Genomic DNA, 19686 nt, shown 5'->3' with positions numbered 1-19686 from the left:
ATGTACATATTCTTTATCCCTTTACACTTGTGTCTATAAGGTAGTAGTTTTGGAATTGTTAGGTTAGATTACTCGTTGGTTATTACTGCATTGTCGGAACTAGAAGCACAAGCATTTCGCTACACTCGCATTAACATCTGCTAACCATGTGTATGTGACAAATACATTTAATTTGATTTGATTTGAAGCTGGCTGCTCAGCTCATCTCATCTCATCACAGAATCTCCAGTTCAGTTCAGTAAAACAGCTGTCATCCACATCTCTTTCTGGATCTCCGGGGGTCAGTGTGCTTTTCAGAAATTAGTATGTTTACATGCACACTAATAACTCGATAAAAAAACAATTATGGCAGAAGGCCAAGTATGGCGTTAGTCATGTAAACAACTTACTCTGCTTATCTTCATCAGCGTAATATCATCATCAAAGTAAGCATATGCTGAATAAAACACCTGGCAATCTTTCAAATTATTACAAGATGTAAATTCCTTAATCAGAATTACATCGGTGTATTTGATCTGCACATGTGCTAGCATGAGCAGCACGAGTTTCCTTCTTTTATGCGAGTGAAGTGAGTTCGGAAAAACTCTAAGTATTCATCTTAGAAACAGTTTTAGGCTTCGCAACAAATATCATCGTCGCTGTGGTAGAATGTTTATTTCGATTGCCGATTTTCAGCATTCATAAAAGTCTCATCAGGGGGCCTGATATCAGATTTGTCCGTGTAAACAGGAGTAGAAGGAAAATTGTAGTTCTTGAAACGCATGTAAACATTTAAATGTAACTTTTACATTCATCTGGCTATTCACAATCATCATATTATTGTGGGTGTATAACCGTACACACTGATGACCAACATTTGCTTTTGATTTAGCCTACGACAGCATGTTGTAGACAGCATGTTGTAGGACAGCATGTTGTAGGACAGCATGTTGTAGACAGCATGTTGTAGACAGCATGTTACATCACAAATGTGGTCTGCCACTATCTCATCACAGCACGGCACTAAGATGTAACCCATCTGTTTTTCTCTTTCCACAAAGTACTGTATGTGACTGTGTTTTTCTATTTCCACAAGGTACTGTATATGACTGTCTTTCTATTTGCACAAAGTACTGTATATGACTGTGTTTTTCTATGTGCACAAAGTACTGTATATGACTGTGTTTCTCTCTTTCCACAAGGTACTGTATGTGACTGTGTTTTTCTCTTTCCACAAGGTACTGTATATGACTGTGTTTCTCTCTTTCCACAAGGTACTGTATGTGACTGTGTTTTTCTCTTTCCACAAGGTACTGTATGTGACTGTGTTTTTCTCTTTCCACAAGGTACTGTATATGACTGTGTTTCTCTTTCCACAAGGTACTGTATATGACTGTGTTTCTCTCTTTCCACAAGGTACTGTATGTGACTGTGTTTCTCTCTTTCCAGAAGGTACTGTATGTGACTGTGTTTCTATTTGCACAAAGTACTGTATATGACTGTGTTTTTCTCTTTCCACAAGGTACTGTATATGACTGTGTTTCTCTCTTTCCACAAGGTACTGTATGTGACTGTGTTTCTAGCTGTGTGTGTCGTCTAATTCTATTAGCTCCTGAGTTAGAACTGAAGACTATCCATGTTAATCCTATTGACTCTGGTTGTGGGGCTAACTATAATACTGGTAATGCGGCTCCTTATCAGTAAGTCCTTGCGGGCCTGCCTACTTGCCTAACTGAATCCCTGCCTGCCTACTTGCCTAACTGAATCCCTGCCTGCTTGCATCCTTGTCTGCCTGCACACTGTCTCCATTGTAATCTCGCTCACTTGTAATCTGGGTGTGACTATAATGTTGGTAATGCTGCTCCTGTTAACCTTCTCAGTAAATCCTGCATGCCAGCCTAACTTCCTGCCTTCCTGCCTGCCTGCATCCCTGCTTGCCTGTCTACATCCCTACCTGCCTTCCTGCATGCCAGCCTAACTTCCTGCCTTCCTGCCTGCCTGCATCCCTGCTTGCCTGTCTACATCCCTACCTGCCTACCTGCCTGCACTCTGTCTCCATTGTAATCTTGATCACTCGCTGTGTGTGTGTGTGTGCCAGTATGTACCTATGTCTCTCTGGGTTAACATTCCCCTCTCTCCTTCCCTCCCCATTTTCTGCTCTCTCTCTCTCGCTCTGGTGGTGGGCAAGGCTTTCCGTTGCCGTGGTGACCGCTCCCATTCCACATGCCACACAGTGGTAGATCATGATACAGCGAAGGAGAGGCAGGAAATAACTCTGAGCCAGCGTCTCAAATGGCACCCTTTTCCCTTTACTACCTTTGGGAGAATATAGGGAACAGGGTGCTATTTGGGAGAATATAGGGAACAGGGTGCTATTTGGGAAAATATAGGGAACAGGGTGCTATTTGGGAAAATATAGGGAACAGGGTGCTATTTGGAAGAATATAGGGAACAGGGTGCTATTTGGGAGAATATAGGGAACAGGGTGCTATTTGGGAAAATATAGGGAACAGGGTGCTATTTGGAAGAATATAGGGAACAGGGTGCTATTTGGGAGAATATAGGGAACAGGGTGCTATTTGGAAGAATATAGGGAACAGGGTGCTATTTGGGAGAATATAGGGAACAGGGTGCTATTTGGGAGAATATAGGGAACAGTGTGCTATTTGGGAGAATATATGGAACAGGGTGCTATTTGGGAGAATATAGGGAACAGGGTGCTATTTGGAAGAATATAGGGAACAGTGTGCTATTTGGGAGAATATAGGGAACAGGGTGATATTTGGGAGAATATAGGGAACAGTGTGCTATTTGGGAGAATATAGGGAACAGGGTGCTATTTGGGAGAATATAGGGAACAGGGTGCTATTTGGAAGAATATAGGGAACAGGGTGCTATTTGGGAAAATATAGGGAACAGGGTGCTATTTGGAAGAATATAGGGAACAGGGTGCTATTTGGGAGAATATAGGGAACAGGGTGCTATTTGGAAGAATATAGGGAACAGGGTGCTATTTGGGAGAATATAGGGAACAGGGTGCTATTTGGAAGAATATAGGGAACAGTGTGCTATTTGGGAGAATATAGGGAACATGGTGCTATTTGGGAGAATATAGGGAACAGTGTGCTATTTGGGAGAATATAGGGAACAGGGTGCTATTTGGGAGAATATAGGGAACAGGGTGCTATTTGGAAGAATATAGGGAACAGGGTGCTATTTGGTAGAATATAGGGAACAGGGTGCTATTTGGGAAAATATAGGGAACAGGGTGCTATTTGGAAGAATATAGGGAACAGGGTGCTATTTGGGAGAATATAGGGAACAGGGTGCTATTTGGGAGAATATAGGGAACAGGGTGCTATTTGGGAGAATATAGGGAACAGGGTGCTATTTGGAATAATATAGGGAACAGGGTGCTATTTGGAATAATATAGGGAACAGGGTGCTATTTGGAAGAATATAGGGAACAGGGTGCTATTTGGAAGAATATAGGGAACAGGGTGCTATTTGGAAGAATATAGGGAACAGGGTGCTATTTGGGATAATATAGGGAACAGGGTGCTATTTGGAAGAATATAGGGAACAGGGTGCTATTTGGGATAATATAGGGAACAGGGTGCTATTTGGAAGAATATAGGGAACAGGGTGCTATTTGGGATAATATAGGGAACAGGGTGCTATTTGGAAGAATATAGGGAACAGGGTGCTATTTAGGATAATATAGGGAACAGGGTGCTATTTGGAATAATATAGGGAAAAGGGTGCTATTTGGAAAAATATAGGGAACAGGGTGCTATTTGGAATAATATAGGGAATATAGGGAACAACTTTTACTTCACTACATTCCGAAAGATAAGAATGTACTTTTTACTCCATACATTTTCCCTTACACCCAAAAGTACTCATTACATTTTGAATGCTTAGCAGGACAGGACTATTAGCCCACACAAACTCATTGAATAACTGATTCACTACAGATATTATCAAATACATATATATATATATATATATATATATATATATATATATATATATATATATATATATATATATATATATATATATACACACACACTTTTTTAAAACCGTTTTTTTTACCCCTTATTTCTGGCACTAAACAGTCCATACTAAATATTCTGAAATGATTCTGACCTCTTACAATTGTCCATGTTTTGTTACATTACAACCTTGATTTTTCTCATCAATCTACACCCAATAAGTCAGGTATCCTAGTGGTTAGAGCGTTGGACAGTACCTGAAAGGTTTCTAGATGGAATCACCGAGCTGACAAGGTACAAATCTGTCGTTCTGCCCCAAGAATTTATTCTTAACTGACTTGCCTAGTTAAATTAAGACTTGATTCGAGTCCACCTGTGGTGAATTCAATTGATTGGACACGCTTCAGAAAGGCAGACACCTGTCTTTATAAGGTCCCACTGGTTTAAAAAAATATATCTTTATTTAACTTGGCAAATTCTTACTTACAATGACGACCTACCCCAGCCAAACCCGGATGACGCAGTGCAAATTGTGTGCTGCCCTATGGGACTCCAAATCACAGCTGGATGTGAAACAGCCTGGATACAAACCAAGGACTGTAGTGGCGCCTCTTTGCTCTGAGATGCAGTGCCTTAGACCACTGTGCCACTCTGGAGCCCTTGGGAACCCAGTTGACAGTGCATGTCAAAGCAAAAACCAAGCCATGAGGTTGAAGGAATTGTCCGTAGAGCTCGGAAACAGGATTGTGTCGAGACACAGATCTGGGGAAGCGTACCAAAAAAATATTCAGCATTGAAGGTCCCAAAGAACACGGTGGCCTCCATCATTCTTAAATGGAAGACGTTTGGAATCACCAAGACTCTTCCTAGAGTTAGCCGCCCGGCCAAACTGAGTAATCGGGGTAGAAGGGCCTTGGTCAGGGAGGTGACCAAGAACCCGATGGTCCCTCTAACAGAGCTCTAGAGTTCCTCTGTGGAGATGGGAGAACCTTCCAGAAGGACAACCACCTCTGCAGCACTCCACCAACCAGGCCTTTATTGTAGAGTGGCCAGAAGGAAGCCACTCCTCAGTAAAAGGCACATGACAGCCGGCTTGGAGTTTGCCAAAAGGCACCTAAAGGACTCTCAGTCCATGAGAAACAAGATTCTCTGGTCTGATGAAACCAAGATTGAACTCTTTGGGCTGAATGCCATGTGTCCTGTCTGGAGGAAACATGGCACCATCCCTACGGTGAAGCATGGTGATGGCAGGATCATGCTGTGGGGATGTTTTTTAATGGCAGGGACTGGGAGACAAGTCACGATCGAGGGAAAGATGAACGGAGCAAAGTACAGAGAGATCCCAGATGAAAATCTGCTCCACAGCGCTCAGGACCTCTGACTGGGGTGAAGGTTCACCTTCCAACAGGACAACGACCCTAAGCACACAGCCAAGACAACGCAGGAGGGGCTTCGGGACAAGTCTCTGAATGTCAATGAGTGGCCCAGCCAGAGCCCAGACTAGAACCCGATCGAAAATAGCTTTGCAGTGATGCTCCCCATCCAACCTGACAGAGTTTGAGAGGATCTGCAGAGAAGACTGGGAGAAACTCCCCAAATACAGGTGTGTCAAGCTTGTAGCATCATACCCAAGAAGACTCGAGGCTATAATTGCTGCCAAAGCTGCTTCAACAAAGTACTGAGTCAAGGGTCTGAATACTTATGTAAATGTGATATTTCAGTTTTTTATTTGATGTACATTTACCCCAAATTCTTAAAACCTGTCAATCTGGGGTATTGTGTGTAGATGAGGGACACAAAGTAGTTACTCCATTTTAGAGTATACTTTCTGACCTTTTTAAATGTTTTTTTTGTATTATGCTAATTAGATTATGTTAACATTGACCTTCGGGGGTTAAACACTTCAAAATGTGACGTTTGAGAAAAATGGATTAACGTCTAATTCTGACGTGAGACTGTGAGAGCTGGTTGGTCTCCGCATGTATAAACCCCGAGAAGCAATGCTGTAAACTGAGATGGGAGACAACACACTTTATCTTTACACCCTGTCATTATCAAGAGAAGAGAGAGAAAATACCCCACTTTCACAGCACTGACAAGTAGTTCTGGACAGGATACCAAGACAGAGAAAAGGGCATACAAGAAAACTAAAAAGAGAGAGTGTGTGTGTGTGTGAGAGAGAGAGAGCTTCAGCCAGAGAGAGATGACTAGTTCCTTCATGTGCTTTATGTTCAGACTCTTAAATTTGTTCCACATGGCTTGCTGTGTGTGAGCGTGTGTGTGAGTGTGCTTCCCTGCTTGTGTGTGTGTGTTTCAGTATGTGTGTGTGTGTGTGTTGGTTTGTGTGAGCCTGCAGCCAAAAGAGATCAGACTCAGTGTCCAGATTTCAGGGTTAAAGTTCATTCCCAGCGGACCTTGGGAAAGCAACCGTTTCAAAGTGGCCTCTCTCTCAGTCAAAACACTTCTGCTGCCAGCAAAACACAGAACTCCTATATAAAACACAGAACTCACAGAACACAGAACTCCTATATAAAACACAACTCACAGAACACAGAACTCCTATATAAAACACAGAACTCACAGAACACAGAACTCCTATATAAAACACAGAACTCACAGAACTCCTGTAGAAAACACAGAACTCACAGAACTATAGAAAACACAGAACTCCTATATAAAACAGAACTCACAGAACGCAGAACTCCTATATAAAACACAGAACTCACAGAACTCCTATATAAAACACAGAACTCACAGAACGCAGAACTCCTATATAAAACACAGAACTCACAGAACTCCTATAGAAAACACAGAACTCACAGAACACAGAACTCCTATATAAAATACAGTACTCTAACTCCTATTTACAGTATGCTGCAGCTGAAAAGGACTAGGGAAGAAGAAGGTGTCTTAAAACTTCTTATGGCTTGGGGGCAGTATTTCGACGTCTGGATGAGAAGCATGCCCAAAGTATACTGCCTGTTACTCAGGCCCAGAAGCTAGGATATGCATATAATTGGTAGATTTGGATAGGAAGCACTCTAAAGCTTCCAAACACTGTTAACCTCTCTGGGATCGTTCGGGACGCTAGCGTCCCACCTCGCCAACATCCAGTGAAATTGCAGGGCGCCAAATTCAAAACAACAGAAATCTCATAATTAAAATTCCTCAACCATACAAGTATTTCACGCCATTTTAAACATACACTTCTCATTAATCCAACCACAGTGTCCGATTTCAAAAAGGCTTTTCGGCGAAAGCAGAACATATGTTAGGTCAGCAACTAGTCACAGAAAGCATTCAGCCATTTTCCAACCAAAGAGAGGTGTCACAAAAAGCAGAAATATAGATCAAATGAATCACTAACCTTTGACGATCTTCATCAGATGACACTCCCAGGACTCAATGTAACACAATACATATATGTTTTGTTCGATCAAGTTCATATTTATATCCAAAAACCTCAGTTTACATTGGCGCCATGTTCAGAAATGCCTCCAAAACATCCGGAGAAATTGCAGAGAGCCACATCAAATAACATAAATATTCATCTTAAACTTTGATGAAAGATACATGTTTTACATAGAATTAAAGATCAACTTGTTCTTAATGCAACCGCTGTGTCAGATTTCAAAAAAGCTTTACGGCAAAAGCACAATATTCAATAATCTGAGAACAGCGTTCAGCCGCAAAAGCAAGCCATGCAGTTACCCACCAAATTGTGGAGTCAACAAAAGTCATAAATAGCATTATAAATCTTCACTTACCTTTGCTGATCTTCATCGGAATGCACACCCAGGACTCCCACTTCCACAAGAAATGTTTGTTTTGTTCGATTACGTCCATATTTATGTCCAAATACCTCCATTTTGTTTGGGCGTTTAGTTCACTATTGCAAAGGCACAATGTGCAAGCGCAAAATCCAGACAAAAAGTCAAAAGAGTTCCATTACAGTTTGTAGAAACATGTCAAACGATGTTTACAATCAATCCTTAGGGTCTTTTTATAATAAATCTTCAATAATATTCCAACCGGACAATAGCTTATTCATTACAGAGGAAAAAGAAGTAAACAACTGATTGGCCTCAGCCTAGTCCACTTGTTGAAACAGCTCTTATTCGACACCCTTCAACAATAGAAGCCTCAAACAACTTTCTAAAGACTGTTGACATCTGCTGGACGCCTTTGGAAGTGCAATCTGGCCCCATAGACATAGGATATTGGATAGGCAATCACTTAAATTAAACTACCAACCTCAGATTTCCCACTTCCTGGTTGGATTTGTCTCAGGTTTTCGCCTGCCATATGAGTTCTGTTATACTCACAGATATCATTCAAACAGTTTTAGAAACTTTAGAGTGTTTTCTATCCAATACTACTAGTAATATGCATATATTAGCATCTGGGACAGAGTAGCAGGCAGTTTACTCTGGGCATCTTATTCATCCAAGCTACTCAATACTGCCCCCCTGTCACCAAGAAGTTAAAAAATAATGTCTGTGAGTATAACAGAATGTATATGGCATGCGAAAATCTGAGGACAATCCATCCAGGAAGTGGGATTTTTTTGATGTGGGTAGTTTTCAATTGAATGCCTATAGAGTATTTAATGGATTAGGACCCATGTTGCAGTTCCTATGGCTTCCACTAGATGTCAAAAGTCTTTAGACATGGTTTCAAGCTTGTTTTCTGAAAAATGAAGAAGAATGAGACCTTTCTGTCAGTGGACTGTAGAATCATGCAGTGCTGGTTTGCGCACGTGACCGAGTGTGCGCCGTTCATTGTTTTTCCTTTCTATTGAATGCGCTATTGTTCGGTTAAATTATTATCGATTATTTTGACAATTGACAATTTGAGGATTAATTATAAACATAATTTGACATGTTTCAACAAACTTTACCGGTACTATTAGGATGTATTCGTCTGCATGTTTTGATCTCCTTTGAGCCAGTGGGTTACTGAACAAAACGCACAAACAAAACTGAGTTTTTGGGATATAAAGAGGGACTTTATCGAACAAAACAAACATTTATTGTGTAGCTGGGACTCTTGTGACTGCAACCAGATGAAGATCTTCAAAGGTAAGTGATTAATTGTATTGCTATTTCTGACTTTCGTGACTCCTCTACTTGGTTGGAAAATGTTTGTATGCTTTCGTACACAATCAGACAATCGCATGGTATGCTTTCGCCGTAAAGCCTTTTTGAAATCTGACAAGGGGGCTGGATTAACAAGAAGTTAATTTTAAGCCGATGTATAACACTTGTATTTTTATGAATGTTTATTATGACTATTTCTGTATTTTGAATTTGGAGCTCTGCAATTTCACTGGATGTTGTCGAGGTGGGTTGCTAGCGGAACGCCTGCGCCAGAAAGGTTAATGTTTGTCTTATGGAATGTGCAACTTTATTTTATTTTACATATACCATATGGATTACAATGGGTTGTTACTCAACTTACACAGTTCTTGTATAATTTTGAGATGGAACGTAAAGCAGTCACACGTCACCTACACTGTATAAGCTTGGAGAACAAGGCTAGAATGGAGGAGATGCAGAGACATTACATTATTTCAGCATAGACACTTCCAATAGGCCAAGACTGTGAGCTGTGGAACTGGGATAGTGAGCTGTGACTCTGGGATAGTGAGCTGTAGGACTGGGATAGTGAGCTGTGACTCTGGGATAGTGAGCTGTGGGACTGGGATAGTGAGCTGTGACTCTGGGATAGTGAGCTGTGGGACTGGGATAGTGAGCTGTGGGACTGGGACAGTGAGCTGTGGGACTGGGATAGTGAGCTGTGGGACTGGGATAGTGAGCTGTGACTCTGGGATAGTGAGCTGTGGGACTGGAATAGTGAGCTGTGGGACTGGGATAGTGAGCTGTGGGACTGGGATAGTGAGTTGTGGGACTGGGATAGTGAGCTGTGGGACTGGGATAGTGAACTGTGACTCTGGGATAGTGAACTGTGACTCTGGGATAGTGAGCTGTGGGACTGGAATAGTGAGCTGTGGGACTGGGATAGTGAGCTGTGGGACTGGGATAGTGAGCTGTAGGACTGGGATAGTGAGCTGTGGGACTGGGATAGAGAGCAGATAGCGTAATGTAAGTTCTTACACTTTCCATGCCGATAAAGCTTCTTAAATGGAATTTAATTTGGGTAATAGTGTCTGTCCTTAGTCCACTACTATACCAGTGGCGGTCAGTGCCATTAAAGAAAAGGGAGGACACTTCTCTTTTTCATGAGCATGGCTTTTACTCTATTACAGCATATTGGAAGACTGTCGTTCATATTCCATTCACCCAGTTCAATGTAACATCGAGAGGTTTAGGCTACTGTCATTTTCCCTATGAATGAAAGTTTACAATGTAGGTCACAAATTCAATACCAACTTGCACACTCTTGCCTGCATCTAGCTGATCTAGGGTGTAATCATTAGTAATCAACAGTTGCAAATGAGAGTTTCTTTTGGACAAATTCTGGTATGTTTATCCCCATTTCGATCCTTTTGTTTCCGCTTAAATTCTTAGTGATCCCTTCGTGAGCCAATCCCGTTAACGGGATTGATTTGACAACACCCAGGTGAAAGAGCAGCGTGCCAAATTCAAAAACAGAAATACTCATAATAATAATTCATAGTGTTATGCACCGGTTTAAAGATGAACATCTTGTTAATCCAGCCACAGTGTCAGATTTCCAAAAGGCTTTACGGTGAAAGCAAACCATGCTATTATCTGAGGATAGCACCCCATCAAACAAACACATGAAAATCATATTTTAACCCGCCGGGGGCGGACACAAAAGTCAGAAATATCGATATAATTCATGCCTTACCTTTGAAGATCTTCTTCTGTCGGCACTCCAATTTGTCCATTAGCCTGTTGCGTCTACCAAACCCGGATCCGGGATTCTAATTACAGACCTAAGCTCATTACCATAACGCAACGTTAACTATTCATGAAAATCGCAAATGAAATGAAATAAATATGCCATCTCTCAAGCTTAGCCTTTTGTAAACAACACTGTCATCTCAGATTTTCAAAATATGCTTCTCGACCATAGGAAAACAATCATTTGTGTAAAAGTGGCTAGCTAGCGTAGCATTTAGCATTAGCATTAGCGTTAGCATCCAGCACGCAAGATTTCAACAAAAACATAAAAGCCTTCAAATAAAATAATTTGCCTTTGAAGAACTTCGGATGTTTTCAATGAGGAGACTCTCAGTTAGATAGCAGATGCTCAGTTTTTCCAAAAAAGATTCTTTGTGAATTCGAAATAGCTCCGTTTTCTGCATCACATTTGGCTACCAAAAAAAAAACGAAAATTCAGTCCTCAAAACGCGAACTTTTTTCCAAATTAACTCCATAATATCGACTGAAAACATGGCAAACGTTGTTTAGAATCAATCCTCAAGGTGTTTTTCACATATCTCTTCAATGATATATCGTTCGTGGAAGCATGGTTTCTCCCCTCAATCAAATGGAAAAGTACAAGCAGCTGGCGTTTGCGCACCGAATTCCACGCAGGACACCAGGCGGACACTTGGAAAATGTAGTCTCTTATGGTCAATCTTCCAATGATATGCCTACAAATACGTCACAATGCTGCTAACACCTTGGGGGAACGACAGAAAGTGTAGGCTCATTCCTTGCGCAATCACAGCCATATAAGGAGACAATGGAAAACAGAGCTTCAGAGATTCTGCTAATTTCCTGCTTGACGCATCATCTTGGTTTCGCCTGTAGAATGAGTTCTGGGGCACTTACAGACAATATCTTTGCAGATTCTGAAACTTCAGAGTGTTTTCTTTCAAAAACTGTCAAGAATATGCATAGTCGAGCATCTTTTCGTGACAAAATATCGCGCTTAAAACGGGAACGTTTTTTATCCAAAAATGAAATAGCGCCCCTAGAGATCCAAGAGGTTAAACATCACAAATGGTCCTTATGTTCGATAAATTCCGTCGTTATATGTCCATTTATTTGGCGCATTTGATTCAGAAAATACACCGGTTCCAACTCGTGCAACATGACTACAAAGTATCTAAGAACTTACCTGAACTTGATCCAAACATTTCAAACAACTTTCATAATCCATCTTTAGGTATTTTTAAACGCAAATAATCGATAACATTTAAGACGGAATAAACTGTTCAATATCGGACGAAAACAAAGTGGAGCGAGCTTTCAGGTCGTGCGCCCCAACCACAACAGTACACTTGGCTCAACTCCCAGAAAGGAAATGGCTACTTCTCATTTCTCAATGGAAAAACATCAACCAATTTCTAGACTGTTGACATCTAGTGGAAGCAATAGGAAATGCAAGCAAGTATCTTAGAAATCTAGATCCACATAGAAACCCATTGAATGGAGAGTGACCTCAATTTTTGTTTTTCCTGGTTGGTTTGTCATCGGGGTTTTGCCTGCCAAATAAGTACTGTTATACACACAGACATAATTATACTCACAGACATAACGGTTTTAATAACTTTTGAGTGTTTTCTAAACAAATCTACCAATTGTATGCATATCCTAGCTTCTGGGCCTGAGTAGCAGGCAGTTTACTTTGGGCACGCTTTTCACCCGGACGTGAAAATAGTGCCCCCTAGCCTTAAAAAGTTTTAAGACATTTTTCAACAGAATTGGCGGAATGAAAATTCACTGAGTAGGATGGTCCTCCCTTTCCTCCTCTGAGTAGCCTCCACTGTACTATACTGTGTCTCAACACTCTGTCTCTCTTCCTGTTTATCACCCTCCCTCTCTCTCTCGCTATCTGTTAACAATCTACCCAACATTTTCATCCATTCTCCTCACCCCTCCCATCCGCTAGACCCATCAGTCACAGGCAGGTCTGTAGGGAGGCCGGGCCCCTCAGACACTCTCTACATGGGCTCCTTGACCATTACTCCATTATCACGGCCAAGGCATGGTGGTGGAGGGGATGGAGGACACGGACCAGACATCTAATGTATCCATTTCCCTCCATTTAGAGCACCGATGTCCCACTGTACTCTCAAAATAGATTGTGATTGGGATTGAATGTCCATTTAAACTGCCAGCCAGTCCACAAGGGACAAAAGAGAGGGAGGAGAGAGGGAGAGGAAGTCAAGGAGAGGGAGAGAAAGTGAAAAGAGAGAGAAGTGATGAGGAGGATGGGAATGAGAGAGAGAGAGAGAGCGAGAGGAGAAGGAGGGAGGGAGGGGGAAAAAGTGATAAGTGATGGAAAGTGAAGGGAGATAGAAAGGCGAGAGGGGGATAGAGAGATAAAGTGGAGGTGGAAAAAAAATCACAGGATGCCTTCCCAAGCTTCAGATCAGATTGTTTTACTTTCAAATGCCCAGTCAAACAGAAGCATCCTCTGGAATGTTGTCAAGTGTCAGGATGCAGCACTTGGTATTCTCAAGGTGCCTTCTAAAAAATAATTCAGAACTCCGGAAAACACAGGAGTTGGCATCTGAGATGATAGAGAGAGAGAGAGAGAGAGAGTCAGGGAGGGACAGAGCCAGAGAGAGATAGAGAGAGAGGGGAGAGAGAGAGGGGAAGAGAGAGGGAGAGAGGAAGAGAGGGAGAGAGCGATGGATACAGACACACAAGAAAGACAAAGCAATGCTGAATGGTATCCTACCTTGTAAGAGAACTCCATTCTTTCTGAAGAAGGGACTCCTTGGCCAAAGTAGAGGACTGAGGAGAGAGAGAGAGATGGTTAGTCATGTGGTCATGTAAGCTCTGCTGCAGGCTGCTTCAGACAGACAGAAAGTGTGCGTCTGAAATTGCACCGTATTACCAGGGCCATGGTGAAAAGTACTGCCTTATATACAGTTTTCTCTTTTCCACCTCATGAACTAACTAGCATTCTTTTCATTTAAACTTTTGAATTCGCTTGTCAGAAAAATCTGTACCCTTGTCCGCTAGAATGAACGATATACGTCTTCTAGTGATCTATTGATAGGACAGGCGCCTGTCAGTCACAAAGCCAACGATGTCAAGGAAACACTGTTCTGTTCGTATGTCCCGCCTCTCTGCACCTGTGTTCTTTTTTTATGCCTATTCCTCCTGACAGAGTTGGTGTAACTGAGTCTGGTTTGTAGGCTTCCTTGCTCGCACCCACATTTTCAGTTATATCCACACATTTTCTATAGGATTGAGGTCAGGGCTTGTGATGGCCACTCCAATAACTTGACTTGGTTGTCCTTAATAAGCCATTTTGCCACAACTTTAGAACAATATTTGGGGTCATTGTCCATTTGGAAGACCCATTTGCGACCAAGCTTTAACTTCCTGACTGATGTCTTAAGATGTTGCTTCAATATATTCACATAATTTTCCTGCCTCATGAAGCCATCTATTTTGTGAAGTGCACCAGTCCTTCCTGCAACAAAGCACCCCCAAACATGATAATGCCACCCCCGTGCTTCACGGTTGGGATGGTGTTCTTCGGCTTGCAAGCTCCCCCCTTTTTCCTCCAAACATAACGATGGTCATTATGGCCAAACAGTTCTATTTTTGTTTCACCAGACCAGAGGACATTTCTCCAAAAAAGTATGATCTTTGTCCCCATGTGCAGTTGCAAACCGTAGTCTGGCTTTTTTATGGCGGTTTTGGTGCTGTGGCTTCTTCCTTGCTGAGCGGCCTTTCAGGTAATGTCGATATAGGACTATGGTTATGTCGTTTTACTGTGGATATAGATTATTTTGAACCCTCCAGCATCTTCACAAGGTCCTTTGCTGTTGTTCTGGGATTGATTTCCACTTTTCGCACCAAAGTAAGTTCATCTCTAGGAGACAGAACGCGTCTCCTTCTTGAGTGGTATGACGGCTGCGTGGTCCCATGGTGTTTATACTTACGTACTATTGTTTGTACAGATGAACGTGGTACCTTCAGGGGTTTGGAAATTGCTCCCAAGGATGACTAAAATGATTTCAATTAGCCTATCAGAAGCTTCTACAGCCATGACATAATTTCCTGGATTTTTTAAAGCTGTTTATAGTTACAGTCAACTTAGTGTATGTAAACTTCTAACCCACTGGAATTGTGATACAGTGAATTATAAGTGAAATAATCTGTAAACAATTGTTGGAAAAATTACTTGTCATGCACAAAGTAGATGTCCTAACCGACTTTCCAAAACTATAGTTTGTTAACAAGAAGTTTGTGGAGTGGTTGAAATTCAAGTTTTAATGACTGCAACATAAGTGTATTTAAACTTCCGACTTCAACTGTAGACACGGCTGGTAGACAGGAAACAGCAGTCACACACAGCATCAAATAATGTTAAAGAATCAGCAGCCCATTCACTCCAGTAGGCCCCATAAAATCAGAACTATACAAAAAGCACAGCCATTTCATTCCAAAATTAAATTAACAAACCAGCTATCACTTCCCATTGCAAATGCATTTAATCACCATCTCACTAACCTGTCATCTAAAGTTTAAACGCAACCATGTTTCACAGTCATATTTTTTTAAAGGATAGCTAACAGCAAGCTAGCTGCAACAAAAAACAGCGCCACTCACCAGATGCCAGTGACCGCTAAAGGGACTCGTCAGCTAGCGATGGGTTGGTCGCGAACGATTGGCTCTTTTTTTAACAGATCTTTTAGGTGAACATTGGGAACTGAATCGCATCGGTTAGCGAGACGTTCAATTGGCTCTTTAATTTGCATACCTAATTTGCATACCACTGCTTTTTGCCGATTATCTGCAGATAAATTATAAAAACATTTGGTGAATATGCTGAATTCTCACTGCAGGAACAATAGGTATTGGAGAGAGAAACTCATTATGGTCAGAAATATGATACAAATAAAACAGATTGAAGGTTGTGAAAGATAATGATACATAAATGGTATTTTTTAAAGATATTGATATAGGCCTAGTGATTTGATTAAGGTGTTGACGATGAAGTAGTCAACTGCTGCTTTCTGTGTAGTAAAGCCCATGTTTAACACCTGCTTCATTCTTCAATCCTACCTTTAGGTCTATGCGCCTGATGTTGTATAAAAGTGAGGGGTCTGGGGGAACTCCCCCTGATTTTTTTCTTGACATTTTCCTGTCATTCTATGCTGAACAAAAACATAAACTCAACATCAAAAATGTTACAGTTGATATAATGAAATTAGTCAATTTAATACATTTGTTAGGCCGTTATTTATGGATTTTACATGACTGGGAATACAGATATGCATGTGGTTTGGATGTACTGCTAAATTCTCTAAAATTACGTTTGAGGTTGCTTATAGTAGAGGAATGAACATTAAATTATCTGGCAACAACTCTGGTGGACATTCCTGCAGTCAGCATGCCAATTTCACGCTCTCTCAAAACTTAAGACATCTGTGGCATTGTGTTGTGTGACAAAACTGCACATTTTAGAGTGGCCTTTCAGTGGCCTTTCATGCTCACTAACAGAGATGTAAACAAATTTGTGCACAGCATTTGAGATAAATACACTTTTTGTCTGAACGGAATATTCCTGGGATCTTTTACTTCAGCTCATGAAACATGGGACCAACATTTTACATGTTAAGTTTATATTTTTGTTTAGTGTATAATGATTCTCAACAGTGAATCCATGTTGACAGAACACAACCTTTTTCATAGATTTTTGCCAAAACAAATTACATTTAAAGAGTAGATTAGACTCGATTTTCTGACTAGGTTACTAATCTACCGCCTTCCCTCAAATTCCCACCCACAGTGATTGATTGACAGGTCGATTGACAACATTATAGCAATTCCTATCTGCAGTAAATATGACTTTAATCTAAAAGTTTATTGTTAAAAAAGGTTTTCTTACTTCGAAAATAGTGCTGATTGTATAGGCTTAGACGATATCCAAAACAACTAAAAACAAGCCAAATTCATACTGTCTCTCTGATTTCATTTTCAGTCATTTTATTTGTATAGTCATGTCTTTCTACTCAATACCAAAATGAATTTAACCATTCTGTGAGGTAAAGTTGTTAAAGTATTCAATAATTTAGCTATGTATTTCAGATGGAATTAAAGGCATTAGAGTGTACCAGAGACCACCAAAATAGCTTGTTCTGATATATTTTTTCAAGGGGGCATGTCACCCCGGACCTTTCCAGTCTGGAACTCCCTGGCTGGCTACTATTTTTATTTGGCTGGAAACTCCATGTACTTGGGGAAACACTGTATATAGAGAATATAGGCTTTTTGAGAAGCAGACAAACTGAAATGAAAGCTGGGGTTTTAGCCCATAAGCCACTGATTCTGATTACAGTGATTATATTCCTGGAAGCCCTTGCATTGCCATTAATCTATCCCTATGATTACCACAGAGAATTACAGCCCAACTGATGTGGTCCACAGAGGTGATTTTTCATGACGGGCCCCCAAACACAGACACACAAATGAGCTTGCACGGATGCACACACATACACATGGACGCACACAGTCGTGAACAGGCGCACAAACACATAACAAATAGACAAACAGACACATATAGCACACACACAATTGCAGGCGATACAGTCACACACAGCACACAGACACACACACACACACACCTCTCGAGATTATTAAACTGCTAATGGAGCAGATAGTAACTAATGATCGTATTCGTCTTCACAGATATTCACACACACAGAAGATGGAGATGTGCATTTTGTTCACAGAAGTCTCACTCACATGTTCAGTTCCCTCTGTGTATCATTCTCCCATTTTCTCTCTCTTACTATCTCTCCACTCTCCCTCTCCCCTTCCCTCTACTCCCCTTCTCCCTCGTTCTCTCTTTCTCTTACTCTCTCTCCCCCTCTCCCTCTCTTTCTCTCTCTCCCTCTCCCTCTCCCCCCCTCTCTCTCTCTCTCTCTCTGTTGTCCTACTGCTTCTCTCTCTCTCTCTCTCTCTCTCTCTCTCTCTCTCTCTCTCTCTCTCTCTCTCTCTCTCTCTCTCTCTCTCTATCTCTTTCTCTCTCTCTCTCTGTTGTCCTACTTCTCTCTCTCTCTCTCTCTCTCTCTCTCTGTCCTACTGCTCGCTCTCTCTCTCTCTGTTGTCCTACTGCTCTCTGTCTCTCTCTGTTGTCCTACTGCTCTCTCTCTCTCTCTCTCTTTGGTACTACTTCTCTCTCTCTCTCTCTCTGTTGTCCTACTGCTCTCTCTCTCTCTCTCTCTCTCTCTCTCTCTCTCTCTCTCTCTCTGTTGTCCTACTGCTCTCTCTCTCTATCTGTTGTCCTATTGCTCTCTCTCTCTCTCTCTGTTGTCCTACTGCTCTCTCTCTCTCTCTCTCTCTCTCTCTCTCCCTCTCTCTCTCTCTCTCTCTCTCTCTTTCCCTCTCTCTCCTTTTTCCTTCTTGCACCAGGCAACAAATAGCTATGTGGTGCACCAGTCTCAGCCCATGTGTTGCCATGGAGGCGTTCCCGTCACCTAGCAACCAGTGCATTAATCGGTTTGTGAGGAGCTAACTCGTGGCAGACGGTCGTTCAGCCCTCGTCCTCCCTCTCTCCCCCTACTTCCCTCGAGACTCCCTCTTCCCTCCCCCCCCCCCATCCAGATGCCTATGGGGTGTAAAGGAATGTGCCTGGTTGCTGAACAGATACCCAGCATGCTCTAATCTTCCTCACTTCCTCTTTCTGCCCCATAGAACCCCTAAATGTTCTGGATGTGATGTATTGCAACACCTTGACCCTAACACACCCAAACATACTGTAGAGCCTGGCTATACCCTAACAACCCAGACATACTGTAGAGCCTGGCTATACCCTAACAACCCAGACATACTGTAGAACCTGGCTATACCCTAACAACCCAGACATACTGTAGAGCCTGGCTATACCCTAACAACCCATACATACTGTAGAGCCTGGCTATACCCTAACAACCCAGACATACTGTAGAACCTGGCTATACCCTAACAACCCAGACATACTGTAGAGCCTGGCACCACCCTAACAACCCAGACATACTGTAGAGACTGGCTATACCCTAACAACCCATACATACTGTAGAGCCTGGCAACACCCTAACAACCCAGACATACTGTCGAGCCTAGCTATACCCTAACAACCCAGACATTCTGTAGAGCCTAGCTATACCCTAACATCCCAGACATAAAGTAGAGCCTAGCTATACCCTAACAACCCAGACATACTGTAGAGCCTGGCTATACCCTAACAACCCAGACATACTGTAGAGCCTGGCTATACCCTAATAACCCAGACATACTGTAGAGCCTAGCTATACCCTAACAACCCAGACATACTGTAGAGCCTGGCAACACCCTAACAACCCAGACATTCTGTAGAGCCTAGCTATACCCTAACAACCCAGACATAAAGTAGAGCCTAGCTATACCCTAACAACCCAGACATACTGTAGAGCCTGGCTATACCCTAACAACCCAGACATACTGTAGAGCCTGGCTATACCCTAACAACCCAGACATACTGTAGAGCCTGGCTATACCCTAACAACCCAGACATACTGTAGAGCCTGGCTATACCCTAACAGACTGGCTATACCCTAACAACCCAGACAAACTGTAGAGCCTGGCAACACCCTAACAACCTAGACATACTGTAGAGCCTGGCTATACCCTAACAACCCAGACATACTGTAGAGCCTGGCTATACCCTAACAACCCAGACATACTGTAGAGCCTGGCTATACCCTAACAACCCAGACATACTGTAGAGACTGGCTATACCCTAACAACCCAGACATACTGTAGAGACTGGCTATACCCTAACA

General features: G+C 42.0%; 1 protein-coding gene across 1 annotated transcript in view; it reads right to left on the bottom strand.

Annotated features, from left to right (window-relative positions):
• LOC139407380 (forkhead box protein N3-like) overlaps positions 1–19686 on the bottom strand; it is an 85346-nt gene that overhangs the window by 14394 nt on the left and 51266 nt on the right. The window contains exon 4 of the mRNA XM_071151109.1: positions 13602–13657. Coding sequence (XP_071007210.1) covers positions 13602–13657 — 56 coding nt within the window. The remainder of the gene's footprint in view (positions 1–13601; positions 13658–19686) is intronic.

The sequence above is a fragment of the Oncorhynchus clarkii genome, chromosome 4 (genome assembly GCF_045791955.1).
Source record: "Oncorhynchus clarkii lewisi isolate Uvic-CL-2024 chromosome 4, UVic_Ocla_1.0, whole genome shotgun sequence".
Lineage (NCBI taxonomy): Eukaryota > Metazoa > Chordata > Actinopteri > Salmoniformes > Salmonidae > Oncorhynchus > Oncorhynchus clarkii.
Note: the sequence above shows the minus strand (reverse complement) of the source record. Positions and strands in the feature narration are given on the sequence as shown.